General features: G+C 37.0%; 1 protein-coding gene across 7 annotated transcripts; it reads left to right on the plus strand.

Moving 5' to 3' along the window:
• The first annotated feature begins 297 nt into the window (after window positions 1-297).
• LOC131068605 (putative pentatricopeptide repeat-containing protein At3g15200) lies at window positions 298-23,000 on the plus strand. 7 transcript variants are annotated; one of them, XM_059218022.1, is made up of 7 exons: window positions 298-604; window positions 737-2,925; window positions 3,074-3,174; window positions 3,891-4,228; window positions 4,476-4,633; window positions 21,073-21,333; window positions 21,503-21,830. In XM_059218022.1, the coding sequence occupies exons 1-2, from the start codon at window positions 502-504 to the stop codon at window positions 2,893-2,895; spliced, it is 2,262 nt and encodes a 753-aa protein (XP_059074005.1). In that variant the 5' UTR covers window positions 298-501; the 3' UTR covers window positions 2,896-2,925; window positions 3,074-3,174; window positions 3,891-4,228; window positions 4,476-4,633; window positions 21,073-21,333; window positions 21,503-21,830. The 7 variants fall into 7 exon arrangements, with proteins under 7 accessions (XP_059074005.1, XP_059074003.1, XP_059074006.1 ...); XM_059218020.1 differs by having other exon boundaries at window positions 3,110-3,174; XM_059218023.1 differs by having other exon boundaries at window positions 3,110-3,174; window positions 3,963-4,228.
• The last annotated feature ends 527 nt before the right edge of the window (window positions 23,001-23,527 follow it).

Below are 23,527 nucleotides of genomic sequence, written 5' to 3' on the forward strand. Positions count from 1 at the left end.
ATATCATTAATGCAATCTTCATGCAAATGCCAACATGCCCAACAATAGACTTATTTTTTAGTACAATTAAGCATTTGTTCGACACCTTGTTTCGAAAAAGAAAAAAAGATTTTAAAGGATAAGACAACAAATGAACAAACCTACATATCCTTGAAATAAATAACAAAATTATGTATCTTTTTCTAATTGTGACAATTGTATCTCAACAACCAACAACAAACATAACTTACAAGTTTAAATAAATTCAGTATATTCTAAATTTATCATCTTCATACATGATAAAAACATTTTGTATAACTTTCAAGTTCAAATAATTAAGTATCCAACAGCAGCCGACGCGTATCTTGAAACCTGGTGGGCTTTTTGTGACGGCATGCAATTCAAATGAAATCGAATTGCAATAGGTTCTGTATGGGTTAACTGAATTCCAAGCAGTAATAAATAAAGTCGTTTGTTAAAAGAAAGAAAACTGGCGCAGAGTGAAAGATTTGCATACGGAAAATGAACAGCAGAAGAAAAATAGCCAGGGTTTCTATTTTTTTAAGCCCTATACAGCTAGGCTTTTATTCTTCCTCCGTCCTCCATTCGTCTGCAGTCAAAACATGTAAAACCTACTTTTTGTTTGCCTTATTTAATATGAACTGAAGTATTTCCTTTTTCCTTATCAGTTTGCAAAGTTTATTTTGTTGCTGTCTCAAACTCATTTTAATTATCAAAATAATGAACGTTTTTTCAGCTTCAAGACAAATGTCGCCATCTCTGTTGAGAAATCCTGCGTACAGAGAGCGAAAATATCAGATTCAGCCCAGAATAGCCTTTGCATTGGTTGTTTATTCAAATATTTTTCGCTGCACAAATATGGCACTTGCAAAGCATTTTACTTCTGCGAGCAATCTTGAGATTACAGAATTAGGATTTGGAGAGGGAAGAAACAAAAACAAGGAGGAGGTAGATGGCTATCAAACGATGAATTCGGGTTTAAATGGCAAAAAGATTGATGACGGTTTACGTTCTGATCGCTCAGTAGAAAACGAGGCCTCCGTGCTTCATAGAACTTTTATGATTAACCACAAAGACCCTAATCCCTACCCTGGCACTAGCACATCTATATATGATGTCACCATGGGTATGAGAAATATCAAGATGAACCCTCTTAAGCATAATTCTAAACCAAACCCTAACTCTAATTCAACTGCAAATATTGCAGAATTAGGGCTAGGGAAGATGGATGAAGATAATTTGATAAGTTCAGGCGTAGCTGGCTCAGAGAATAGTGAAGTTGGTGGTAACCTAAATCCTGATTGGACCCCATCTGCCAATAATGCTGCCGTTAAGCCTAAGAGAACTTTACTGCCTAATCCTAAATCAGGGTTTGGAAAGATGGATGAAGACGAATTGATGTGTCCAGGACTAGGCAACAATAAACTTGTCAACAGTTTAAACTCTGATCAACCAACAACAAATAGTGTCTCTGTGCCTAAGAGAGTTATCGAGACTAGCTCTTATTGTAGTCATAAACCACACGCCAATCCCAGTTCGGCGGTAAATGATTCTTCCAGGATTTTGAGACTTTTCAAGAATATCTTGGATAATCCTAACACTAACCTTGAACAGCTCCTTAATGGGCAGGGGTTAGTTGTTTCAGAGGACATGGTGCTGCAGGTATTTTCTTTCCTGAAAAACGATTGGAACTCTGCTATGTTTTTCTTTTCTTGGGCCAACAAACAGCCAGGGTATAGACATGGTACCGAAGCTTATAATGCAATGCTGGATATTCTAGGCAAGCATAAGTGTTTTGTGACCATGTGGAAGCTGGTGTTTGAGATGCACAAACATAATCCCTCTTTGGTCACAGATGAAACCTTCAGTATAGTGATAAGAAGATACGCAAGTGCCCACATGGTAGAAAGAGCAATTGAAACATTCTACAGGCGGACGGAATTTGGCCTGAAACTCAATGCACCAGCGTTTCAAGTTCTTCTGGATGCTCTTTGCAAAGCTAGACATGTCCAAGAAGCAGAGGCTTTGTTTAATCTGAAGCAGAAGGAATTTAAACCTGTTATGAAGAGCAGGAACATAATTCTCAATGGATGGTGTGGTTTCCCAAATTTGAGGGAGGCAAAGAGGTTCTGGGATGAGATGAGCAAGAAGGGATGTAAGCCGAATTTGATAACATACTCTACTTATATAAGTGCTTTGGCAAAAAAGAGCAAACTGAATACAGCTCTGACATTGTTTGGGCAAATGTGGGACAAGGGATGCATTCCAGATGTCCCACTTTGCAATGCCATATTAGATGCTCTTTGCTTGAAAAAGGGAATTCCTGCGGCTCTGGATGTGTTTGTTGAAATGAATGAACATGGTTGTCTTCCAGATGCAGTGACATATAATACGTTGATAAAACATATCTGTGATGCTGGGAGCGTTGATAAGGCCTATGAGCTCTTGGATGAAATGCAAAGAAGAGGTTGCACTCCAAATGTCAGAACCTATCATTATTTCTTTCGTGCTGCTACAACACCTGAGAAGGCTTTGAAGGTTTTTCAGAGAATGGTAAAAACTGGCTGTATGCTCACCAGTGACACTTATAATTTGCTGTTGAAAATGTTACTTGGTTGGAATGAAATTGACAAGGTCCTTGTACTGTGGGATGATATGGAGAAAAGTGGCATGGGCCCAGATCAGCGATCTTATACTGTGATGGTCCATAGCCTCCATGAAAAGGGAAAATTCAATGAGGCATACAGGTATTATAACGAGATGAGAGCAAAAGGTTTCTTGCCTGAACCCAAAACCAAGTTACTTGTCAATGCAATGGAAGTCAATGCAAAAGGGAGCATGCAATGCAAAAGTTTTTCTCAAAAGAATGCCTACAAAAGACAAATTGAATGGTAAAGTCAAAGCGAGATAACTTCTTGACTACAGGTGAGTTAGTTCTACGTATAGTTTGTCACATGGCAACAATTTTTTCACAAAACAGTACTCTTAAATTATTGGAATGAAAATTTGGCGCTTTATGAGAGATGGCAAAATTAACTTTAATTGTTGGAATTTTTGTATAATATCCTTTAAGCTGAAGTGCTGAATCCCCTCCTGGTGTTACTGTCAGATCAAGCTCCGAAAGGTGATTTGAAATGAAATTCACTTTAGCTCTGATACCATTTGTGTTGGAAGGTATGTTAATGCTGACTCAATTGAAGGTCAGTTTATCTTTCTTATTTAATTAATGGTAACTTTTTTTGTAACAGCTTTTTGTCTCGTCTAAAATATTGGTTGTTTTTTCAAAATTAACTATGCACTAAAATTCATACAAATGCCACATTTGTAATTTGTCTGAAAAATTTATAACTGATCATTATACCACGGGCAGTTGCATGTTGGATTGTGCTGTAAATTCTAGTTTTATGTGAATTTTATCGCCATTTGATCCATCTGTTGAAATAATAGCTAGTTCGGATCAAATATAAGTATTACTTGTATTGGGCCGAACCCAAACGCATTATGTAACTTGTAACCATTAAGGATTGGTCCCACCGAAGCACATAAAACACATCAAGGGCAAAATCAAATGTAACTTGTATTAAACCTGGCCCTAAATGTAACGTGTGGAAGCTGTTTCAATGTAACTTGGGGCTGACCCTATATTGGGCGCCAAGGTTAGGACATTATATTATTATTATTTGTTCTTCTTGAGCCGACCTAAGGTGAATTAGGTGTCAAGGTTACATATATATACAAGGACAATCATTCAGTCATATACACATTAAGCACATATGATCAAGCATGGTCAAGTGAATATTATGATCTGCATTATACCTAGCGAATTAATCAATCTGATTGAAGTGAATCTGCATTTCATGGCTGAGCGAAATTGTGTTCAATCTGAACAGTGAACTCATCTTGCACTTACTGGTCACTCCATCAGATCCGAATCTGATTCTATTGCTGTGCAACATGTGCAGACATTTGTCTTCCTAAATAGTGCAAATCTGATTATGGAGGTTGTGTGAACTTGCATGCTATTCGAGCTGTAAACTGTCATCATTCAGATCCGAACCTGGACATTATTGAGGGCAGACCTGTGCGAACTTGTTGAGAGCTTTGCTGGGTGAGATTGAGCAGTAATTATCTTCCTATATGATGCCGAAGTTCTGCACATGATCAGGCGAATTAGGGCCTGCACATCAGAGGTTTGATTGGGAAAAGTTCTGCCCTAGCTATCAGATAGGTAATCTGATCTATTGTAATCTGCTCATAATAAAAAGGTTCTGATCTTGATCTTTGATGTTGGGTTTTTCTTCCAAGAGGGAGGTTTTCCCAGGATATATTGTGTTTTGTGTCTCTTGTGTGTTTACATTTAAGTAAATTTCTGAGTTTACTTAAATCTGATCACCAAAACTAACATGGTATTAGAGTAGGTTCCTTCTATGAAGCATAACAGCTTGAAGGTAGATCTTGTATTACTTCTTTTGCAGGACTAGGGCTAGCATGAATCAACAACGAATCTGGACAATATACCTGCTTGTCAAATGGAGGGCATCGATGGGGCCATAACAAGAATATGAAGGGTTCAATCTTTGTATACAGTTGTTCTTACTCCTCTACCCTCGTTTGCTAACCTCTGCTAAGAAAGGTTTGGAGACTTGTATCTGCCTGCCTTCTTGTTATTGGTATTAGTTCTTTTCTACAACCCTAGTTTGGGATCTTAATTAGTGCACAGGGTTCTCTTGCTTGTTAACTATTTTATCAGAGAGTGCCTTCATATGTTGGTTTGTGCACTTGTTTCCTTCTAGCTTCAGATCTTAAGTATTTCTTTTATTCCATTAATGGCGGTATAATAGTCATCCTAAGGTTTGTAACTATCATCCTAGTTCGAGCTTTGTTCTCGCTTTAAGAATTTGTTCTAATCCTTAGTTCAGATTGTCTTACTCTCTATTTTGAGTATGTTTATCTCTCATCCTTCTTAATGTGATTTGCTATGAATATGCAATGATCCAAATTGATGCATTGATCTGAATATATCATCCTTGACACTTAATATTATCAGCATCTGTTGCAGATATAAAACTAGGAGTATCCTGACGGATATACCAGCAAGCATAAATAGGAAGATTGAAAGATGAATGAAATTTATAGGAGATTTAGAAATATGGAACATTAGTTGAAAACATATAATGAGTAGTGTCCTTTAATCATTGGTGTGATAGGCATGTAAAGGTAAGATGCCTTAGTCATCCTATTCACTAGCTATGCCTAATGATGGCTTTACTATCTTCATATTATGATTTGATCCTTTATGATACTTGCTGCATAGTTTTGATGCACCGTATTCTATCTAAAATGTTCAATAGTCTTGTTGCTCTGGAATTATATACTCTTATGGTGTCTCTTGATTTGCATCAAATCTTTTAACATCGTATGGACTGTATTTTCTGTTCTATAAGTGTTTTATGTTTGGATAAGGTTGTCATGTAGGGTTGTGACTGTGCAACTCTTGGTTCTCATTAGCTCTTCCTAAAGCTCTCATGATCTTTGTTATACTTTCATTGTAGCCTTGCTTTGTTGCTCTTGTGTAGAGGACTGCTTTTAGCTCTAATGTATTATCTGTCATGACTTTCACTGTCTTGTTACATAATATTCATTGTGATATCTATCTCTTCAATACTGCCTATTACATTTTGAACTAAGTATTCTCTTGATGATGAAACCTAAGATCAATGAGGTATCTAACTTAGTTCTTTTGATCACATGTTTGTGTTCAACTACATTGTGTATCTTTTGAGTGGTTGATACTCATATTTGATTTTACGCACTGGCTGGAAAGACAATTTGGCTTATATACCTTGCTTATGGATTTTGTGATATTTTGGATTGTCAAAGTTTTTCTGAAGTCATCCACTTGCCTTAATTTTCTGATCAGATCAGGCACGGCTATCTCTCTGTTATGGAAAACAATTTTTACATTAAAGAATGTTGTGTAGTGAGGGAAGTTGATCATATTCTTTGGACTAGCAATGTACAAAATCCTTGTGTTATACTAATTGTTTTGAACAATCTTTGCATATGTTGTCAATGGTGGAAGTCCAGTCAATAAAGAGATAAGTTATCTTACATTTTCATGAATTTTCTTGTTAATTCATTCTATTGGGATATTGAATCATGTTTGATCCTAACATTGATGCTTCTATTCAAGATAGTCTTGAACTATCATGCCTTCAAGCGTCAGAGGGAGCTTGGTAATTAGAGCTTGCACAAACTCTCAGTTCAGTCCTTCACTTGAAGGTATGCCATGATCATAAGGATTGTGCTATGGGTCCATTTCGTAAAAGTGAAGTAAAGAAAAGATTGACATGTCTCATTTTTATGGAAACTTAGTTGGTTGCTTTCATTAGTTGATTCTTATTACAATCTTATATTAAGAATCAAGAGGGAGTTCCATGTTCCCTACAATCCTCAGTAATTGTGTTAATAGAAGTATTGAGAAATATGAAGCTAGATGTATAGCTCTTGGTTATAAGGAAACACTTGCTTTTGTTGCTAGATATACTAATATTAGAATCATTATAGCTAATGTTGTAGCTAAAGGCTAGAAGTTGGATATAAAGACTACTTTTCTTAATTGAATAATCAGAAGAATATGAGATTCAAGATAGAGAATCTCATGTGTGCAGATTGAAGAAAACTCTATACGACCTCAAGCAGGCTCTTCGAGCTTGGTACAAAAAGAATTGATAAGTATTCGATTAGTTTAGGATTTTGCAAGAATGATGCTGATTCTAACCTTTACTTTAAAAGTATTCAATAGTGAAATGCTAATTCTGTTTTTTTTTATATATGTGGATGATTTATTTCTAACTGTTGGAGATAGTCTCATCATTAGATGTAAGAAAGAATTAGCCACTAAATTTGGAATGAAGGATCTAGGCTTAATGCATTATTGTCTAGGACTAGAAGTATGGCAAAGATCTTATCCTTGGTCAAGAAAAATATGCCATTGATATGATGGATTGCAAACCTATGTCTATTCTTATAGAAATTGAGTTTATTTGCAGCTAACTCATGAACAAACCTAAGCATGTTCATCTTGTTGCAACCAAGGATATCCTTAGATATTTGCGAGAAACAGTTGGCTACGGGCTAAATTATCCAATCAATAGTGTCATTTCCTTGGAAGACTACTTTGATTCCGACTGGGAAGAATGTATTACTGACAAGGACACTTTAGGAATCTGTTGCAGGTTGGGTTCAGCCGTGATCTCTTGTGCCAGTGGTTTTGGTGTTAAATGAAATGGTGAATTTTCATGTGATTTTTATTATGTGGTTAATAAATTTATTAGTGGAAATCAAGGCATGAAATAGGAACTCAAATTGGTTAATTTGGATATATTTTGGAAATGAATTAAATGCCTGTTAGGAATTCATGTTTAATCGGTTGAGTGATTTCATTCCTGATGGAATATTGATTTGGAAATTGATAAGATGTGACTGCTGGAAAAGAATGTTTTATTTAATTTTCAATCAATGATGTTGCAAGTGCTTATGATGCTGATTTTTCTCAAAGATTGTCTAAGTGCGGATTTGTGAATTAGCTGTCCTTGCAAGTGTTCATTGTGTTATTTTTGGTCTGTGGTTCAGTCGTCCTGTGGTGGCGTATTTGGTACCTTTGACCAAGTGATATATGTTGGCTTTGTTGTCTTAACCATGTAGTGTCTTTGCCTTATGGTTAACCAAGAGTCAGTATGTCCTTGTTTGACCACTTGTTTTTGATAGTGGTGGTTATGGCTGTCTACTTTGCCATAGGGTCCTCGGGGAGTGACCATGCTTGTTTAGTGTCCTTTGAGAGAGTGGCTTTCGCTTGGGGGTTGCGCCCAAAGTGGTAGGCATTACGACCTAGCGAAAGTCAGATAATAATTGGTAAACTAATGAATTGATTAAGTGGGTAGTTTCATAACATTAGCAAGATAATTGTACCTCGCGCCTGGGTGAGTGCTTGTATTGAGGCTCATCATGTTGTGAAAAGGCCTGGAATGGCAAACCGACCACCTTGTCTTCACGAAAGGCTGGTAGGGTTCGCATGAGACTTAGTTGGAACCGGAGGCTCAGGAGAGGTTACTAGGACAGTGAGCCGGGACCTATGGAGGCTGTACCATGGTGTCCGTCTTAAGCTATGCATGACACTCTCATTTGGTTCACTTGTGTATTTGTGATGTTGAGTCACCTGGATTTTGTGGAGTCATATTGTGCTGTCATGGAGTCGTATTGTTTTGTCGACCATGTCATGCTTATGCTTGTTTGAGGGTCCTCAGCTATCTCCTAGCACGGTGGGGTGATTCCATTTTGGGAATTACATGGTCGGGTGGTAGTGCCACTTCCCATCGGATGTTCGGATTTGTACCTTCATGCGAGGATTGGCTTCGCAGGTGTTCCTGTGGTTTGTGGCTCATGCTTCATCTCATGTTTGGAGATTATTGTTATTTGGAGACCTATGTGGTCATTGTAATATTGATCCTATGTAACCTTGTATTTGGTTGAGATGTATCTTTATATGTATATTGAGAAGCCATGTATTGGAAGACCAATGTAATCTTATGTTGGGATGTTTTTATCAGTTTCCTTTATGATTTGTGTTCATGCTTATTGAAGTGGAATTGTATTGTATCCTTTCAATCTTTCAATGATGTATCTGTATTTGCTTATGGCATCTTGTGATCATTGAGTTAATGATGGATTAATTGTATTTGCGGAAATTATCTTGTGGAGTTAATTCTTCGTTGGTAACCCTTAAGGAATTCTGGTGTAAGTCTTTCGCTTGTGTTATCATGCATGTTGTGTAAATGCACTTATAATGTTCATACTTTTAATTTTTTTTTTGTTTCACCCTTGTTGTGGGTTTTCCTTCAGGGTTCCTGGCGGGGCATTACAAAATTCTTCAATTGGATGGAAGGAGGGTGGACTTATGAGGTTCATTGGATTGGAGTTGGATAATGCTAGGATGAGAAGATGGGGATTGGGGTTGGATGGTGTTAATGGATGGGAGGGTTTCAATGGTGTTAGGAGTTGGAAGAGGAATGACAGGTGTGGAAGGTGGGAGAGCCTCATCACTAATGACCTTACATGGAGTGGGAGGATATGACAACACAACTTTGGGATGTAAAGTTAGTGATGGCTTCTTTTTTATGAGTTGTTGGATGGTATCTGGAATGAGATACTTACACATTTTAGGTTTGGGTAGATTGTTAGGGCCGAATGGAGGATTTTTTGTGTAAATAAATTTGAGCAAAAACAAAAGAAGCTGCAAATCATTATCACAAAATACGTGTTGCTTATTTTCTTTCAATCTAATGCATTACCTCTTTATAGGATTCTCATATCCTATTTGATAGATAACTCCCTAAATGACTTTCTTAATTTTATTGAGTTGTTTTAACCATAGAAGCAATAGTCTACAAAAAATCGTGATTATACCCAATTAATCCTGAATCTTAGAGCCAACCGATTTATTCCTTGAAAAAATCCTAATTCATGAAAAAATCGTTGACCCAAATTTCAATGATTTTTTGCATTTAAATCACATTAAAATCATGTTATAAACCCCCCAAAATGGCAAAAAAAGGTGAAAAGAGTCTTCGTAAATACTCACAAAACCCTAGAAAAACTCATGAAATTATTGAATTGCTCATAAATAGGGTTTATCTAAAGACTGAATCAAAGTCAAGGTGGAATCAAGGTTGAAAAACTTTGTTATTCTGTCCCTTAGTTTTCCTTCTGACCTCTGAAAATCCCTAAATAAAGGAGTGGGAAGAGCAATGGCAATCATCAACTGAATTTGAAAGGGCCTCAATCATCCTAAATCGTGCGAGGCATATGAGATAGTATTGAAGTGGCTGGCAAATCTGCTCTTAATCGTGGCTTTGATACGACTCAAGCTCTCTGCACACCCCACCCCATGGATTCTGATGCGAACAAGTATATAATTAATATTGTACACTAGCTTTAAAACTAATACTATTATCAATTATGCACTATTATAGATGGCATTTTAACAGGGAAGGAGTGAACCCCTATAGTTTATAATTAATACTAAAGTAGTTTTTAAATTTAAACTATTAAAGACTATGAATATATATTAATAGTTAAATAATAAACTATAAATTAAAAATAATGTAAAATTTATAATATAATATAATATATATTTTTTTGATGGAGGAAACTCAGGTTTTTAGCTTGGTTTGATCCCAGAGAGACCACTTATAGAGGATCTCTTCCCACGAGGCCATTTCCGAGGGGACATCATTCCCCACACTTAACTTGTTAAAACCCACAAGCTCAACAGCCCAGTGAAGGTAGAAGGCTCGTGAGCTCAATGGCCCAGCAGGGGTTTGAACCTTGATGGCCGCCTCACCAATGGAGTGGTTCTACCACGACACTAAACGTTCAAAGACATATATAATATATATGGATATAGACATGTGATTTTTAATTTATAATTGATATAGTTAATTTTTGCTCAAACAAAGACATACAATTCATTATGTAAGCAATATATCCAAAGTGCTCCACGAAATAAATTTGAATGACATCAAACAAACTTTCATACTTGTAATAAAATAGCCTCCAACACATATTCATTAAAAAATGTCTCTACCTAAAATAGTAGTTGCAAGCTACATATTGCCAAAACTAGTGGCTTGCTAATCTTTTACTTAAGCTAAACGAATGCCTTTTGTTGAATTCTATCCCACATAAAAGACTCACCAATTGCCATCAGGGAATATAAAGCATTGCAACTATGGAATATGATTTGATAAGCTTTCTCAAATATTGAAATACCCCTAGAAAACTCCTTGCCTCAATCACAATGAAAGTCTTGGATCACTTCAAAATGGCTTCTACTTTTACTAAATTTCTAACAATAGCTGGATCACTGTCTGATAAATTTTGATCTCAGCTACTTCATAGACTTAGCTAATCTTTGATCTCAGACTTAAATAACTATTTGGTGTATTTGGTGACTGCCCTTTTAAAAAGTTAACTGAACATTCGCCTATCTAATCCGCAATTTGATTATAAACAACAAAAATCTATTTTCTACAATTCATGGGTTAAACTCTGTTTTATTTACTCTCTATATCTGTATGCTATGGAAATGCCCTTTAGTTTAAAAACAAGCAGTTTGTGTCTTTTTTTCTACAATTTTTTAAAATCCAAATTTTTACCCATTTTTTCAAAAAATCTTATGCTTTTGGTTTGCCAAGTTTTTCCCCAAATAATTTTTGCTGCTATGATATAAAGCATTGCAATTGTGGAACATGATTTGATAAGCTTTCTAAAATATTGAATTAAGTTATTAACCCTACAAAACTTGTTGCCTCAATCACAATAAAATTCTTGGATCACTTCAAAATGGCTTCCACTTTTACACTAAATTCCTAACAGCAGCTGGATTGTTGTCTGTTATGTTTTGATCTCAGTTACTTCATAGACTTAGCTAATATTTGATCTCAGACGTAGACAACTATTTGGTGACTGCCCTCTTAAAAGTTAATTGAATATTTGCCTATGTAATCAGCAATATGAATATAAACAATAAAAGGTTATTTTCTACAATTCATGGGTTAAACTCTATTTTATTTGCTCTCTATATCTCTATGCTATGGAAAAGCCCTTAAGTTTATTAAAAAATGGTTTCTCCTTTTCCACAATTTTTTATGTTTTTTTTTTAATCCGATTTTTTCAAAAAATATCATACTTTTGGTTTGCCGAATTTTTCCCCAAACAATTTTTGCTGCTATGGTTTTGTTGTGACCTTTTCACACATCACCCCATTGCAAACAAGGACCCCCTCTTTCCTACTTTCCACGTCCTATTAGTTTAGGGTTTTGGTGGTAACCGGTGGTTTTGAGATTCCAATGTCCAAGTCTTGAGTTTTGAAATGTGATCATGCCTAATTGATATTAGGGTTTTGAGATTTTGTATAGGATCAAGTGTATAAAATGTTAAATGTTTAGGTGATCCTAAATTTTGTCTAAGTGTAGACCTATTGAGTGTGAACGAGTTTTGAATCCCTAACTAGGTGATATTTTTTGTGCCCAAGTGTTAAAAGGTCCCTTAGAGGTTGTTTTCTCGCTCCTAGGAGGTTATTCAAGTTAGATTTGCATCTTATCCCGATGAATTTCCTTGTGTCTTGCTCAAATTTTGATGAATTTACCTAAGTTCTGATGCGTTTTATTGAAAATTTGAAGTGTCTAGTTGATTTTGAGTGGTAAAATCATCAAATTCCTGATGAAAATCCATGTTCTAGTTGTCAAAAGGTCAAAATTCTTGATAGGAGGTGCTTTTCCCCCCACATTTCCGATGACCCATGATTTTCCCCCACTCAAAATCTTGATGGGAGGTGAATTTCCACCAGATTTCCGATAAAGCCCATCGCCTCTCATTTGTAAGAGAGATTTTTGAGAATTGTCGGTTATATGTTGCAGATTTGAATACAAATCATTGTTCCATTGATGGTGATTTTTGTTTAAGTGTTGTATGCGTTTGTGGTTCTCATTGCCTCCAAATTAGATTAGAATTTTAGATTTAGAATTTGGTTTCAAGTATCTTAGATTGAATGAAGAGATTTGTTGAATGCATTAGTGTGGAATCCATTTAGTCCATACCACTAGCCTCTTTTTGATCCTGAGTGTGCCTTGCGTGGTCAGATAGGAGGCTGGAGGAAATTCAGCAACCTCTCATTAGTCACTAGCAACGAGGTCATGAAATTTTATTAGTGACAAATTTTTTTGTGCCAAAATGACTAGAGCCAAAATTAGTTTCTAGGTGGCAATGGTAACTGTCTCATATCATTTGTGATTAGCGTGGCAAGGATCTATAATGGTGGCTGCCTATGCAACGAGGGTTTATGGATTACTAGTGGGAATGTATGGAGGCATGATGGGGTAACTTCGATGAATGATTGGATTTTGGAAGATGCTTGGAGCAAGCTTGCTAGCGATGGTGTCATCAAGGTTTTTAGTTTCGTACTCATCTTGATCAACAAGACTCTCATCATCCTTAGAATGGGATGGAGTTGAAGGAAATTTATGACTAAGGAACTCATCATAATAAGGTTGTGACATGATGATTGGTTGATGAGTTATATAGTGGTGAAGGATAAATATGGATGATGTAGTAAAGCTTTGAATAAGATGTAGAATAAACTCGGACTAGGATGTGGATTAAGCATAGACTAGGATTTGGATTAAGATCAAATTGCTATATGGATTGACTATGAAGAAGTTGGAAAGGAAATGGAGGTGACAAATATGACTCATTTAGCTTAGGAATTGGAGGGAAAAAAAGATCTGATGGGGATTTTGGACTTGGGAAAAAGCGACTACTTGAGGTATCAAGGGTTTTCTCTCTAGATTTTGAATGGGAGCTGATCTTCCCAAGTGCAGAACAATTCCACTTAAGGATAAACCAACTAAGACTAGACAAATCTGCCTCAATGAATAGAAAATTTGTTGAAGCATAGGGCGATTTTGCTGAAAAATGAACTATAACTAGGACTAGGCAAATTCGTCCCAAAGAATGAATTTGTTCAAACGAAAGCAAATCCGTTGAAGCATAGGGCAATTTTGTTGAAGGATAAACTAACTTGGACTAGGAAAATCTGCCCCAATGAACAACAAATCTGCTCAAGTAAAAGTAAATCTGCTGAAACATAGGGCAACTCCCTTGAAGGATGAACTAAGGTTAGGAAAATCTCCAAAGTGGATAGCAAATCCACTCTAAATAGAGAAAATCCACCAAAGGACAGGGAAAATCCGCCTAAGGGGATGACTGACTCGAATGAATTTGGCAAAAGATATTGAAATAAAAACAAGTACAAGAAACAGTAGAATAGACACGGACTGAATGTAAGCACTAGTATCCACAAGAAGACATGCCAGATTGCACAAACCTAGAATTAGTCAAGTAGGAGTGATAACTCAATATAGGCCCACAACGCAAGCACTAATACTCCAAGTTCAATGCAAGGCACTTCTCTTTTGAGAGTCGATAGATAGGGATGTTGTGGCACAAGGGCTCACTTTTTCCCTCTCCCCGACTGGCTAGAAAAGCCCTACCCAAGAATTCCTATCTCTACTCAAGGGAGTACATTGTGAGTGACTTTGGTGTACGATACACATCCCTTGCACCACATTGAGCAACAACCGAATGGTCTTAAGCCAGGCTAGTACAAGCGATCTAGGGTGTCCTCTAAATGCTAGGAGGATATGTGAGGCACATTTGTTTACACTAGATTGTCACAAGCATGGGTCATGAACTTCAATTAAGGCACTTGGACCAACCCTGCACCCCTATCTTGGTATCACCCAAGCTTCGGGATTTTGCTAAAGACATGATGTGACTAGATTGGGGTTACAACTTTCGTTCTCCCCCCTTTATATACCTCGTTAGTTGACGTGGTTGAGGTCATTTCTTGGTGTGGCTAGGCTTTCTGATACCCAAACTCATACTAATGTCCCTAGGATTAACACAACAAGACTTGGATGATTGTGTGATTTTTGATACCTAGGCTCACAAGGAAATGCAAGGGTAGAGCATATGTCAACACACGCCCCAAACACATCAAATAGATTAATTGACCCTTAAGAAATTGAAGTGTTCCTAGATTAGTAATAAGCAATTCTTTGATTGTGAACCTACTAAAGATGATGTTATTCATTTATAATTTTGTCTTTGGCAATAGACTACAAGCTGCACAACAAACGGATTAAATGCCAAAAAAGATCAAAGATAGTGATACATTAACCCATAGGGATTGGGACACCTACCCCAACACAATCTCAAAAAGATGAAGAAAAATTGCAAAAAAATTCATTTAAAATTAAAATTGATTGGCTATACTTGACGCTGTTGTTGATTTATTGAGCAAATCTACTTCAAACAGAGTGTATTCACCTATCTGGAAACAAATGCGCCCAAATATTCAATTTACAAATTTGCTCAAACGCAAAGCAAATCCGCCTATTTGTATGCATATCTGCCTATTTATGGGCAAATTTGTGTGTTGTGAATTTACTTATTTATGTTTAAATCCACCTATTTATGTGTGAAGTTGTCCTTGCATGATGTTTGATGTTTAATAGCGAATCCCCCCCCCCAAAATTGCAAATCTACCTTTGTATATGTCAAATCCGCCCCAGAGTAAACTGGTGCAAATCCGCCCAAGTATGAGCAAAGCCACTTAACTGGAAAAGGCTAGGGGTTTAGGCTTATCCGCCCAAATATCTGTTATTCCACCCCTGCACAAAGCAAGTCCTCTTAGTCGTAAAAGTTTTAAGATTCAAAATTTCACCTAGCGAATCTGCCCCTGTAATAGTGAAACAGCCCCAGAAATTGCAAATCCGCCTTTGTTAGGTTGGGTGTTGACCAGGGAATCCACCCCAAAATTGGCAGATCCGCTCCTATATTCACAAGTTCACTTGTGTGTGCAAATCTGCCCAACTGCAACATGGGGATGCAAAACACTAAAAACTGCCAAATTTGTTAGATTAGACCTGTGACATGTGTCCCATCAAGCACTCTAGAATGTGTGTAGTAAAATGTTAGTCCTAAACTAACGCAAATTGCAATAAAACAATTGGAAATACAAAACAAAACAATACTCAAGATTAGGCTAGAAAAGAGACCAAACCACAACAAAATCCATCGAAAACGAAGTATGTTGATCTCCTTGTTGTGTAGTTTTTCCCATGTAATTTGATTGGATGTGTGCTCACTCAAAAATTTGGTAGCATAACAACGCCCAAATGATAAAGGAGTGAGAGAATAAAAATGGCTAAGGGTTGGGAGATGAAAATGGACGAAAGGTCAAGATTGAATGGTTAAGATCAAGGGTGGAGAATAGATTGGGCTTCTCACTTTATGGGATGGTGCCAAGTGGCACCATGAGGTGAATTGAGAGGTAGATGGAAGATTGACATGATGGAGAGGGTACTTTAGGGGACAAGACCATGTGTTTGTGTCATAGAAACGAGACTCAGACTTAGAATCGACTCGACGAGGGTGATTCGGGTTTGGGACTTAGAACTCGGCAAAAACACTTGGTGCAGACTTGTTAAAGTGAAAAACCCAAGAAATTGAGAGATTTTTAAGGATTTAAAATTTGTTTTATGCACCCTTTTTTAAATAAACTTTAAAGACACAATAACATCATCAAATAGAAGCTAATTTGGTCACATACACAAGTATACATCGATCACATAAGTATAAATGCAAATTGTGCTGAAGGAAATAGAAGATGACAAGAGGCATCGACCACCTCAAATTTCATCTTGTGAGATCCCTAAAAGAGATGTTTCACTTTGTGACTTTGTGACTAAAAGGAGCTTGAGGTTATACCATAGGCTAATGTTTCTCCTTAATTTAATTTTTGGTACTTCAATAGCATACACTTCCAAGTTGCAAGTGGTCCTCATTGGGGGTCAGTTGTCACTGCATTGACAACAAGAAGTAAAGGGTTGTAGCCACTAACCTCTACTAACCTCTTATGATTTGAGTGGTTCATTGTTGTGCCATGATGTTAGATGGATGGAGACCTTGATGGAGAAACAAAAGACGGTTTGTTTAATAACTATCTCCCAATTTTTTTTTTCAATTTTATCTTTTCATTTTGGCAATGGTAACTCAACATGAAAGTGCAAATAAATGTGCAATTAAAGATTAACTGCTGTCACAAGTTCTGATGTGAACAAATCATACTTCTTTCAATAGCTGATACAAAAGTCTTACTAGAATATCATTCATGAGTTTTCCATACACAAGAGGATAGGACATATAACATATCTAATGGTAGAAAGCCATGCAAATGGCCACAATGTTGACTGTTACAGCTCTGTAGAATAAATATGATGACTGTAGCAAACCTGCTGTTAAATATAGGGTCAGGACAGCCTAGAAACACCCAATTCATTCGCCACACAAGCATCAAACTCCTTACCAAGACTCAGGGCAGCAATGAGCACGCTCAGCAAAGTTGCAAACTCCAAAACAGTCTCACAGTGCCATGAAAGACAGGAACAGCTCTGTTATAGAAGTATCACTCATACAAAGGATTGATTTGGCAACATTTTATGGCATCAAGTCCATCAAATACAACATCAAACTGTCACCAATGTTACCCAACACATGCAGCAGTGTCATAATGGCCAAGCTCAAGCGTCAAGACTCGTCGGGTCTTTCCGAGTCCATGGGTCCCGGGTCTCGGCAAGTCTTGCTCTGGACTCGGACAAGGTCGAGTCTGGGTCCCTGAGATTTGCCCAAGGTCACCCGGCTCGGGACTCACCGAGTCCAGGGAAGTCCGGGAACTCTGGTTTGTGTAAGGGGCACATGCGCTTGATGTGATGGGAGGAGATTGTGTGGGGATTTAAAGTGGGTCAACTCCATTTAATTAGGATTGGGGAATGTGCAAATGATTAGGGGGAGGGTCAGGTGAAAATTAGGAAATAATGAAAAGTGATAGAGGATGTGACATGTGAGGGGTAAGTTAAATAAATAGAATTTATTTATTTAATTGTTTGGAGGAAAGGGACTAAGGATAGAAGTAAATAATTGAAGGTGATTATTTACCCTAGGTTAGGACTAAAGAAAAATAGAAGAAATTAGTTAATATTAATTAAATAATAGGATATTTTTTAATTTTTATGAATGATAGGAAATTAGATGAAATAGGGGTAAATTGATTGAATGTGGTGTTGTGACGTTTTCACACATTGCCCCATTGCAAATGGGGACCCCCACTTTTTCGCCTTAGGCTTAGGGTTTTAGTGTTGTTGTCTTGTTAGTGTCAATCTCTTAGTCATTAGCCTTTGCTTGTGAGGAGGTTGGCTCTGTTGGGATTGAGACTTGCATGATTAAGTTGTATAAGGTGATCAAGTCATCGAAATCTCATTTGCGAACATGAATAGGTCTTAGGGTTTTTGGATGTCAAAGGCTAGGTTTGATCGATGGTCAAGAATTGCTTTCCATGATGAAAAAATATTCAAATGATGAAGTGTGGAAACATGAGGCTTATCAAAATTTTGGAGGTGAAAGGCAAAATTTTTCTCAAGGTATGGTCTTGGCACGGGCTTGCTCATTACGAGTTATTTGTGCAAAAGAGAGGTGAAGTTGTGCCTAGGCTAGAGATGGTTTTATCATCAGGCATCAGGCATTCGTTTTATCATCAACTAGTGTGCAGACCTGCAATTAGAGAGCAAAAGTTGGATATTGATCAGGTCAAAAGCCATCAAGAATTAGATTAAAACATGAGCAATCAGACCTTGGAGAATATAAATCAGATCCTAAAATCAGAAATCTATCTAAGGCAAATCCAACCCCCTCATTTTCTGTATGAAAATGTGCAAGGTATCCCTTCCCATGCGCTCATCTCCATGTTAGCTTGTGTGGGGCTTCACCTCAAATGCACCTGTGTGCTTTGGATTATGTAAACAGGACCCTAATTTGCGTTTTAGCCTTTTACTTGGGCAAGGTCACCATGAATCCCGTCATTACAGCATTAATCTTCACGTGCATTTAAAGGAGAATAATAAAAAGTGATGTAATTCTAAATGTTGTGCAAAGGGAGACTTGAAGTGCGCTCTACATGCTCATACTTGAAACCCACTGTGCATGGTTGCCTTCCAATTGCACCCATGATCATCATTTTGTGCACGACTATACCTCAAGTGCGCTCATGTAAATTGTGCATGTATTGAGATCCGTTCTGCATAAGGTCCTTCCATATGTGCTCAGACCTAGACAGCAGAATTCAGACCATGAAGGGGCTAGAGGCTTAGAATTCTGACCAGGATGCTTGACTCAGATCTTCAGATTCAGCAATCAAACCTAAAGCAGTGAAACTTACACCCAATGTTAGACCTGGAAGCCATAATCAGATATGAGTAACAATTAGAAAAGCAGATCCAGAACTTTACATTTCCCGATTTGTCAGTAATACTTCCAGATTGAAAGGGTTTAGTCTTATTTTTGTCCATGAAATATGATGTAAAATGGGTTTGTTTTCCAGGTTTAAAGCCAGCACTTGGATCATGGAGGTGGACTCCGCAACATTAAGAACAAAAAACTACAAATTCAAGGATGCAATCTCAGGGATTCAAGATATACAAACATCAAAGGAGGTATTAATGCAATGCTTTAACATTCAAGGCTTCAAGTCAAGCTGGAGCAAAGGCAAATCAACATCAAGATGAGGAGATTCTTGTAATTACCTTGAATTTCTTTTGGAAATCCAAGGTTACAGTCAGTACAACGAGGTATTCAAGGCTAGTACATGCGGGACGCCCACCATATTGAGACCCAGAATGTAGGGGTGATCAAGGCAGGCTGTTCAAATCAATTGAAGACATCATGAAAATCAAGGCATTCAAAGTTCAACGTGAACAAAGAGAGATCAACCTTGGGCACCACATAGTCTGCCATCAAAGTTAGAAACACCATGTGAAGGAGGATTAAAGCTTAAGCGTCACTGAGTCAGGATCAAATACCCTGGATTCACATTTTACCTCAAAGGTGTGTTTCACATTTTCAAACCAAGGATTGTTAGGATAAAGTCATAATGTTCAAGAACAACACAAGCATCCGCATCATCGGGATGGGAATTCAACACAAGGTCAAGCATCATCAAGGCAAAATATTACACAAAGAGGAGGGATGCCCAAGGGTCAAGATATAAGAGAAAACATGATCAAGAAAGCAGATAGTTTCAAAAGATTTAATCAAAGCTAGAAACTCATACAATTTGGGAATATGTCCCACTATCTTCATTACACCAGGCTTGGAGATGTTGAATATCAAGAAATATTTCTCAAGCAAGTTGAGGTGGTGTCCTAGTCATCACTCACCGAATCAGAAGACTCCAAGTCAAGATGTCCAAGTGCAATGTACTTGACTCACCCATGGAGGCACAAAGTTCGAGATACCTAACCTCATTTTCTATTGGTTCACATTTAATGTGGAACATGTGTCCAAATTATTGTAATTTTCTCATTGGCTAGAAGGGTTTTATCTTGTAATCTTGGCCATTGATTGGTGAATCAATTTGAGCCATTGAATTGTATTGAGAGCACTATAAAAGGCTCAAATCTCTCATTGTAAAGGGTTAATAGTAGAGTAATAGAGAGAGAGAGAATAGATAATAGTTAGTAGCAGAAGCAATCAATAGTTAGCAATTAGAGTAGAGTAGGAGAAGGCAAAGATTGTTGCTAAGATTTTGTTGTAAGGGACATTGTTTTCATTGAAGTTATAGTGAATTCTCTATGGTGTATTTTCATTGATATCATTTGTTGATGAATGGTGCACCTAATGTTCATACTACTTGTAATTTGTTGATTGCAAATTGCAGTGCATAGTCGATTGAACTTGTGTGAAAGCTTAACTTCTATTACTTCATGCTCATTGTTTGTGTGGTTGATGTGCATTGGTGATATGAAAATCATTTGTTTATCCCTAGGAGATTGCACCAGTTTTGCGAAGTTGTTCCTTGATGGTGAAACAAAGCTCGGTTTGGTCACACCTAATCAACAATTAGTTCCTACATTCTAAGGATTAGAGTAGCTTTTGAAATCATATTCCTTTTTCTATTTGTTTTCCAAGATAAGTAAATCTTCACATTCCAGTTGTATTCAAGCAAGTTCATGTACAATGTAAGTCCCCCTTGTGATTCCAGCAAAATCACATCAACCATTGAGCTATCTACAAGTCAAGACCTGACAATAGAAACCTTGGAGTCATCTCGGTTGATCACATAATTTAGCATCTGAGGAGATTTTGATCAAGTGAGGATAGAGTGACTTTGGTATTTTATCCTGTTTTGCATAGTGTATAAAAACACATCAACAGGTGGTTAGTCTTAGGTATCTACAGTCTGAAAGGTATTTTGTATTTCAATGTTTTTAAAGTTAATAATTCTTTCTCCCATTTGCTAATTTTGTAAACAGTCATTGCAGGAATTAATTTTTTGTTTATTTTACTATTATTATCACAATACATTTGCATCCATAAAGTTAACATCTGATTTTACAGCTGTCCATTGTAACCTGCCACCATAAACTATCATCAAATTTATTTCAACGCAAGGATGTCCGACAATGGGAAGATAAAGAAGAACTCTGCCATCACAATTATTATTACATTAAATTCTTTATGCTGCGAAGGCCTTGGAGTCGGGGTGCTACTATGCTACCATTCAGCCTTCTCCTAAATGCCTCTCATGCCTCAATGCAGAGGACTGGCAACCGATATCTTCATTTAAGAGCTGCAATAGTCCTTGAGCTCAAAAATCTGGTAGATCTAAAACCCCAATATTTTTACATCTACTTTTTGTTTGCTCTGAGTATATTGAAGGAGCAGTTATAGAGAGACTAGTTTTGGCTATCACATTTTAGGATTTTTTTAAAGTTTTTGCTTTTGTAAGGTTTCGTAATATTTTTCCTGCAAATGTTGATAAATGCAGAAAGACACCAGTGAAGGTTGTGGCTGAAAGCTTGAGTCTGTGGCTTAGAGCCACCAATAACACAATGGCAAAAGTGGCAACCACCTGCTGTGCCCAAGTAAGCAAAATGGTTTTTATTTGTGGAGAATCATTTTTAACAGGTACCCAACACATCAGAACCTGCAAATGTTAGTTGAAGAGGGGAAACAAATTTCATGTTAGATAAGCAGTGAACTTGTCCTGCAATTTTTTATTTACATGAGTAAAACATAGCTTTGTTAGAAATTCTATTTGACTAATATGTTTATACTTTTTCTGAGCTTTTTGTAATAAATTGGATGTTTCTTTTTGAACTTGTACAAGTTGGGTTAAATTTTTTTAGCCTCAGTAATTGTTTTTCCATTTGGCTTCTGTTTTCTGGGAGCTTATGAACTGGGTTATATCATTTGAGCTTTTGTAAATTGGATCATGTTTCTTCAGCTTGTGTAAATTGGGTCATGCTATTTTAAAATTGGGCTATTTTTTTAGCTTCAGCAAATATTTTCTTCACGGGATACAATGTAACAGGAATTGACATGAGGCAGGGACTACTGAATTAGTGAGCAGAGGATCAGTGAAAAGATCAGTTAATCAGCAAGGTTAGTAGTCACTGCAGTAATTTACAGTAGTGATAAGACTGGTCAGAAAATAACATGATCATTATCCCAGGATGCATGCAAACTAAGATACAATTCTTCCTATATGGTTTTTCCGTAAACGACTCTTCACGCATGCAACTATTCCATTTCACACTTTTAGTAAGATAATAAAGTATGTTTTCAAGCAAAAAGACAATAAGAATGGTTTGTAAGCAAAAATGCAACTGCATAATGTTGCTACAAGAACAAAATTTATTCTAAATGCTGACTTGCATGCTCCAAATGTTCTTTTAACATCCTATATTCATTTCCCAATAAACTTCTGAGTTATGTTCAATGGTTATGATGCAATGAAAAACTTGTTAGCAAATGTTTACCTACATTTGGAGGGTTGTCCTATAGTGAAAATTGAAGGCTAGAACAGAAAGACCAGCAAGTGTAGGAGTTGTGGGAATCCATATTTGCAGCATGTTTTGTACTGATTTCATGATGCTCATATCATCTTCGATTCTTCAGTTCCATTGTATTTCCTTGCTGTTTCTCTCTTTTGTTAATTATAACCTCTGTAATCTCTGGCTTCCATGGTTGGTTAATCACCCGGATAAGATCTTTATGATTCCCTTTTGTCTCATGATTTTTGGTAATTTTGGGTGAAAGCTGGGACTTCAACTACAAGGAATGATGGGCGGATTCGTGGTGCTGCTTCCTTCCAGTTTCTAGTTTGAGAGGCCTCTCCTTCAATAAGTCCATCGACTCTCTCTGTTCTCCTTCCTTTCTGAATCTTGTATATCTCCATTTCTTCTATACCCACAAATGCAAGAGCAGAAAACAGATTTCTTAGAGATAATTGGATCGTTCGATAGGCTTGTTGCTTGTGTGTACTGTTGTTTTGTATCTGTAAATTAGTTCGGTAGGGCTTAAGTACTCCTTTTTACCCTTTCACATTGCAGTTTGTATTTTTGAGTTTGCTTGGTTTTGTGTCAGGTATACTCTACGAAGATGTCTATGTTCATGATAGATTTTGCATTTGATGTCTAATATTAACTATCTGGCAAAGGCTTGTCAAGATCAACATTTATGCAGATCCTTGCATAGTTGTGAACTCCAGGATTTTTAGTGAACTCAAACGCTATGATGTAATCTCCAATTACAACTTCTATCTTTGCAAGAAAGACTCGTTCAAGTGTTACCTTTGCAGTAGAGGGAGTATAATGCCAACTGAGATTGTGTTGGGGAGGCCTATATTTAGGATAAATGTTGGGGACCGATTAATAAACATACCCAATTTGTTCATGAACCATAATTCTCCCTGGAATGCATTGTTGCCTGCCTATTTGGAGCTAAAAATGGCTGTGAAGTAACCCTTTGGTATCCCAGCTTCCTTCCCATGTCCAAAGATATATGGATC

Source organism: Cryptomeria japonica, chromosome 3 (genome assembly GCF_030272615.1).
Source record: "Cryptomeria japonica chromosome 3, Sugi_1.0, whole genome shotgun sequence".
Lineage (NCBI taxonomy): Eukaryota > Viridiplantae > Streptophyta > Pinopsida > Cupressales > Cupressaceae > Cryptomeria > Cryptomeria japonica.

What these genes read in the sequence shown, in the direction of transcription:
- LOC131068605 (XM_059218025.1), top strand. Translation starts at nt 502, where the DNA reads ATGAACAGCAGAAGAAAAATAGCCAGGGTTTCTATTTTTTTAAGCCCT. An exon ending in TTCGTCTGCAGTCAAAACAT is followed by an intron (nt 605 to 736) that starts GTAAAACCTACT and finishes ACGTTTTTTCAG; the next exon opens with CTTCAAGACAAATGTCGCCA.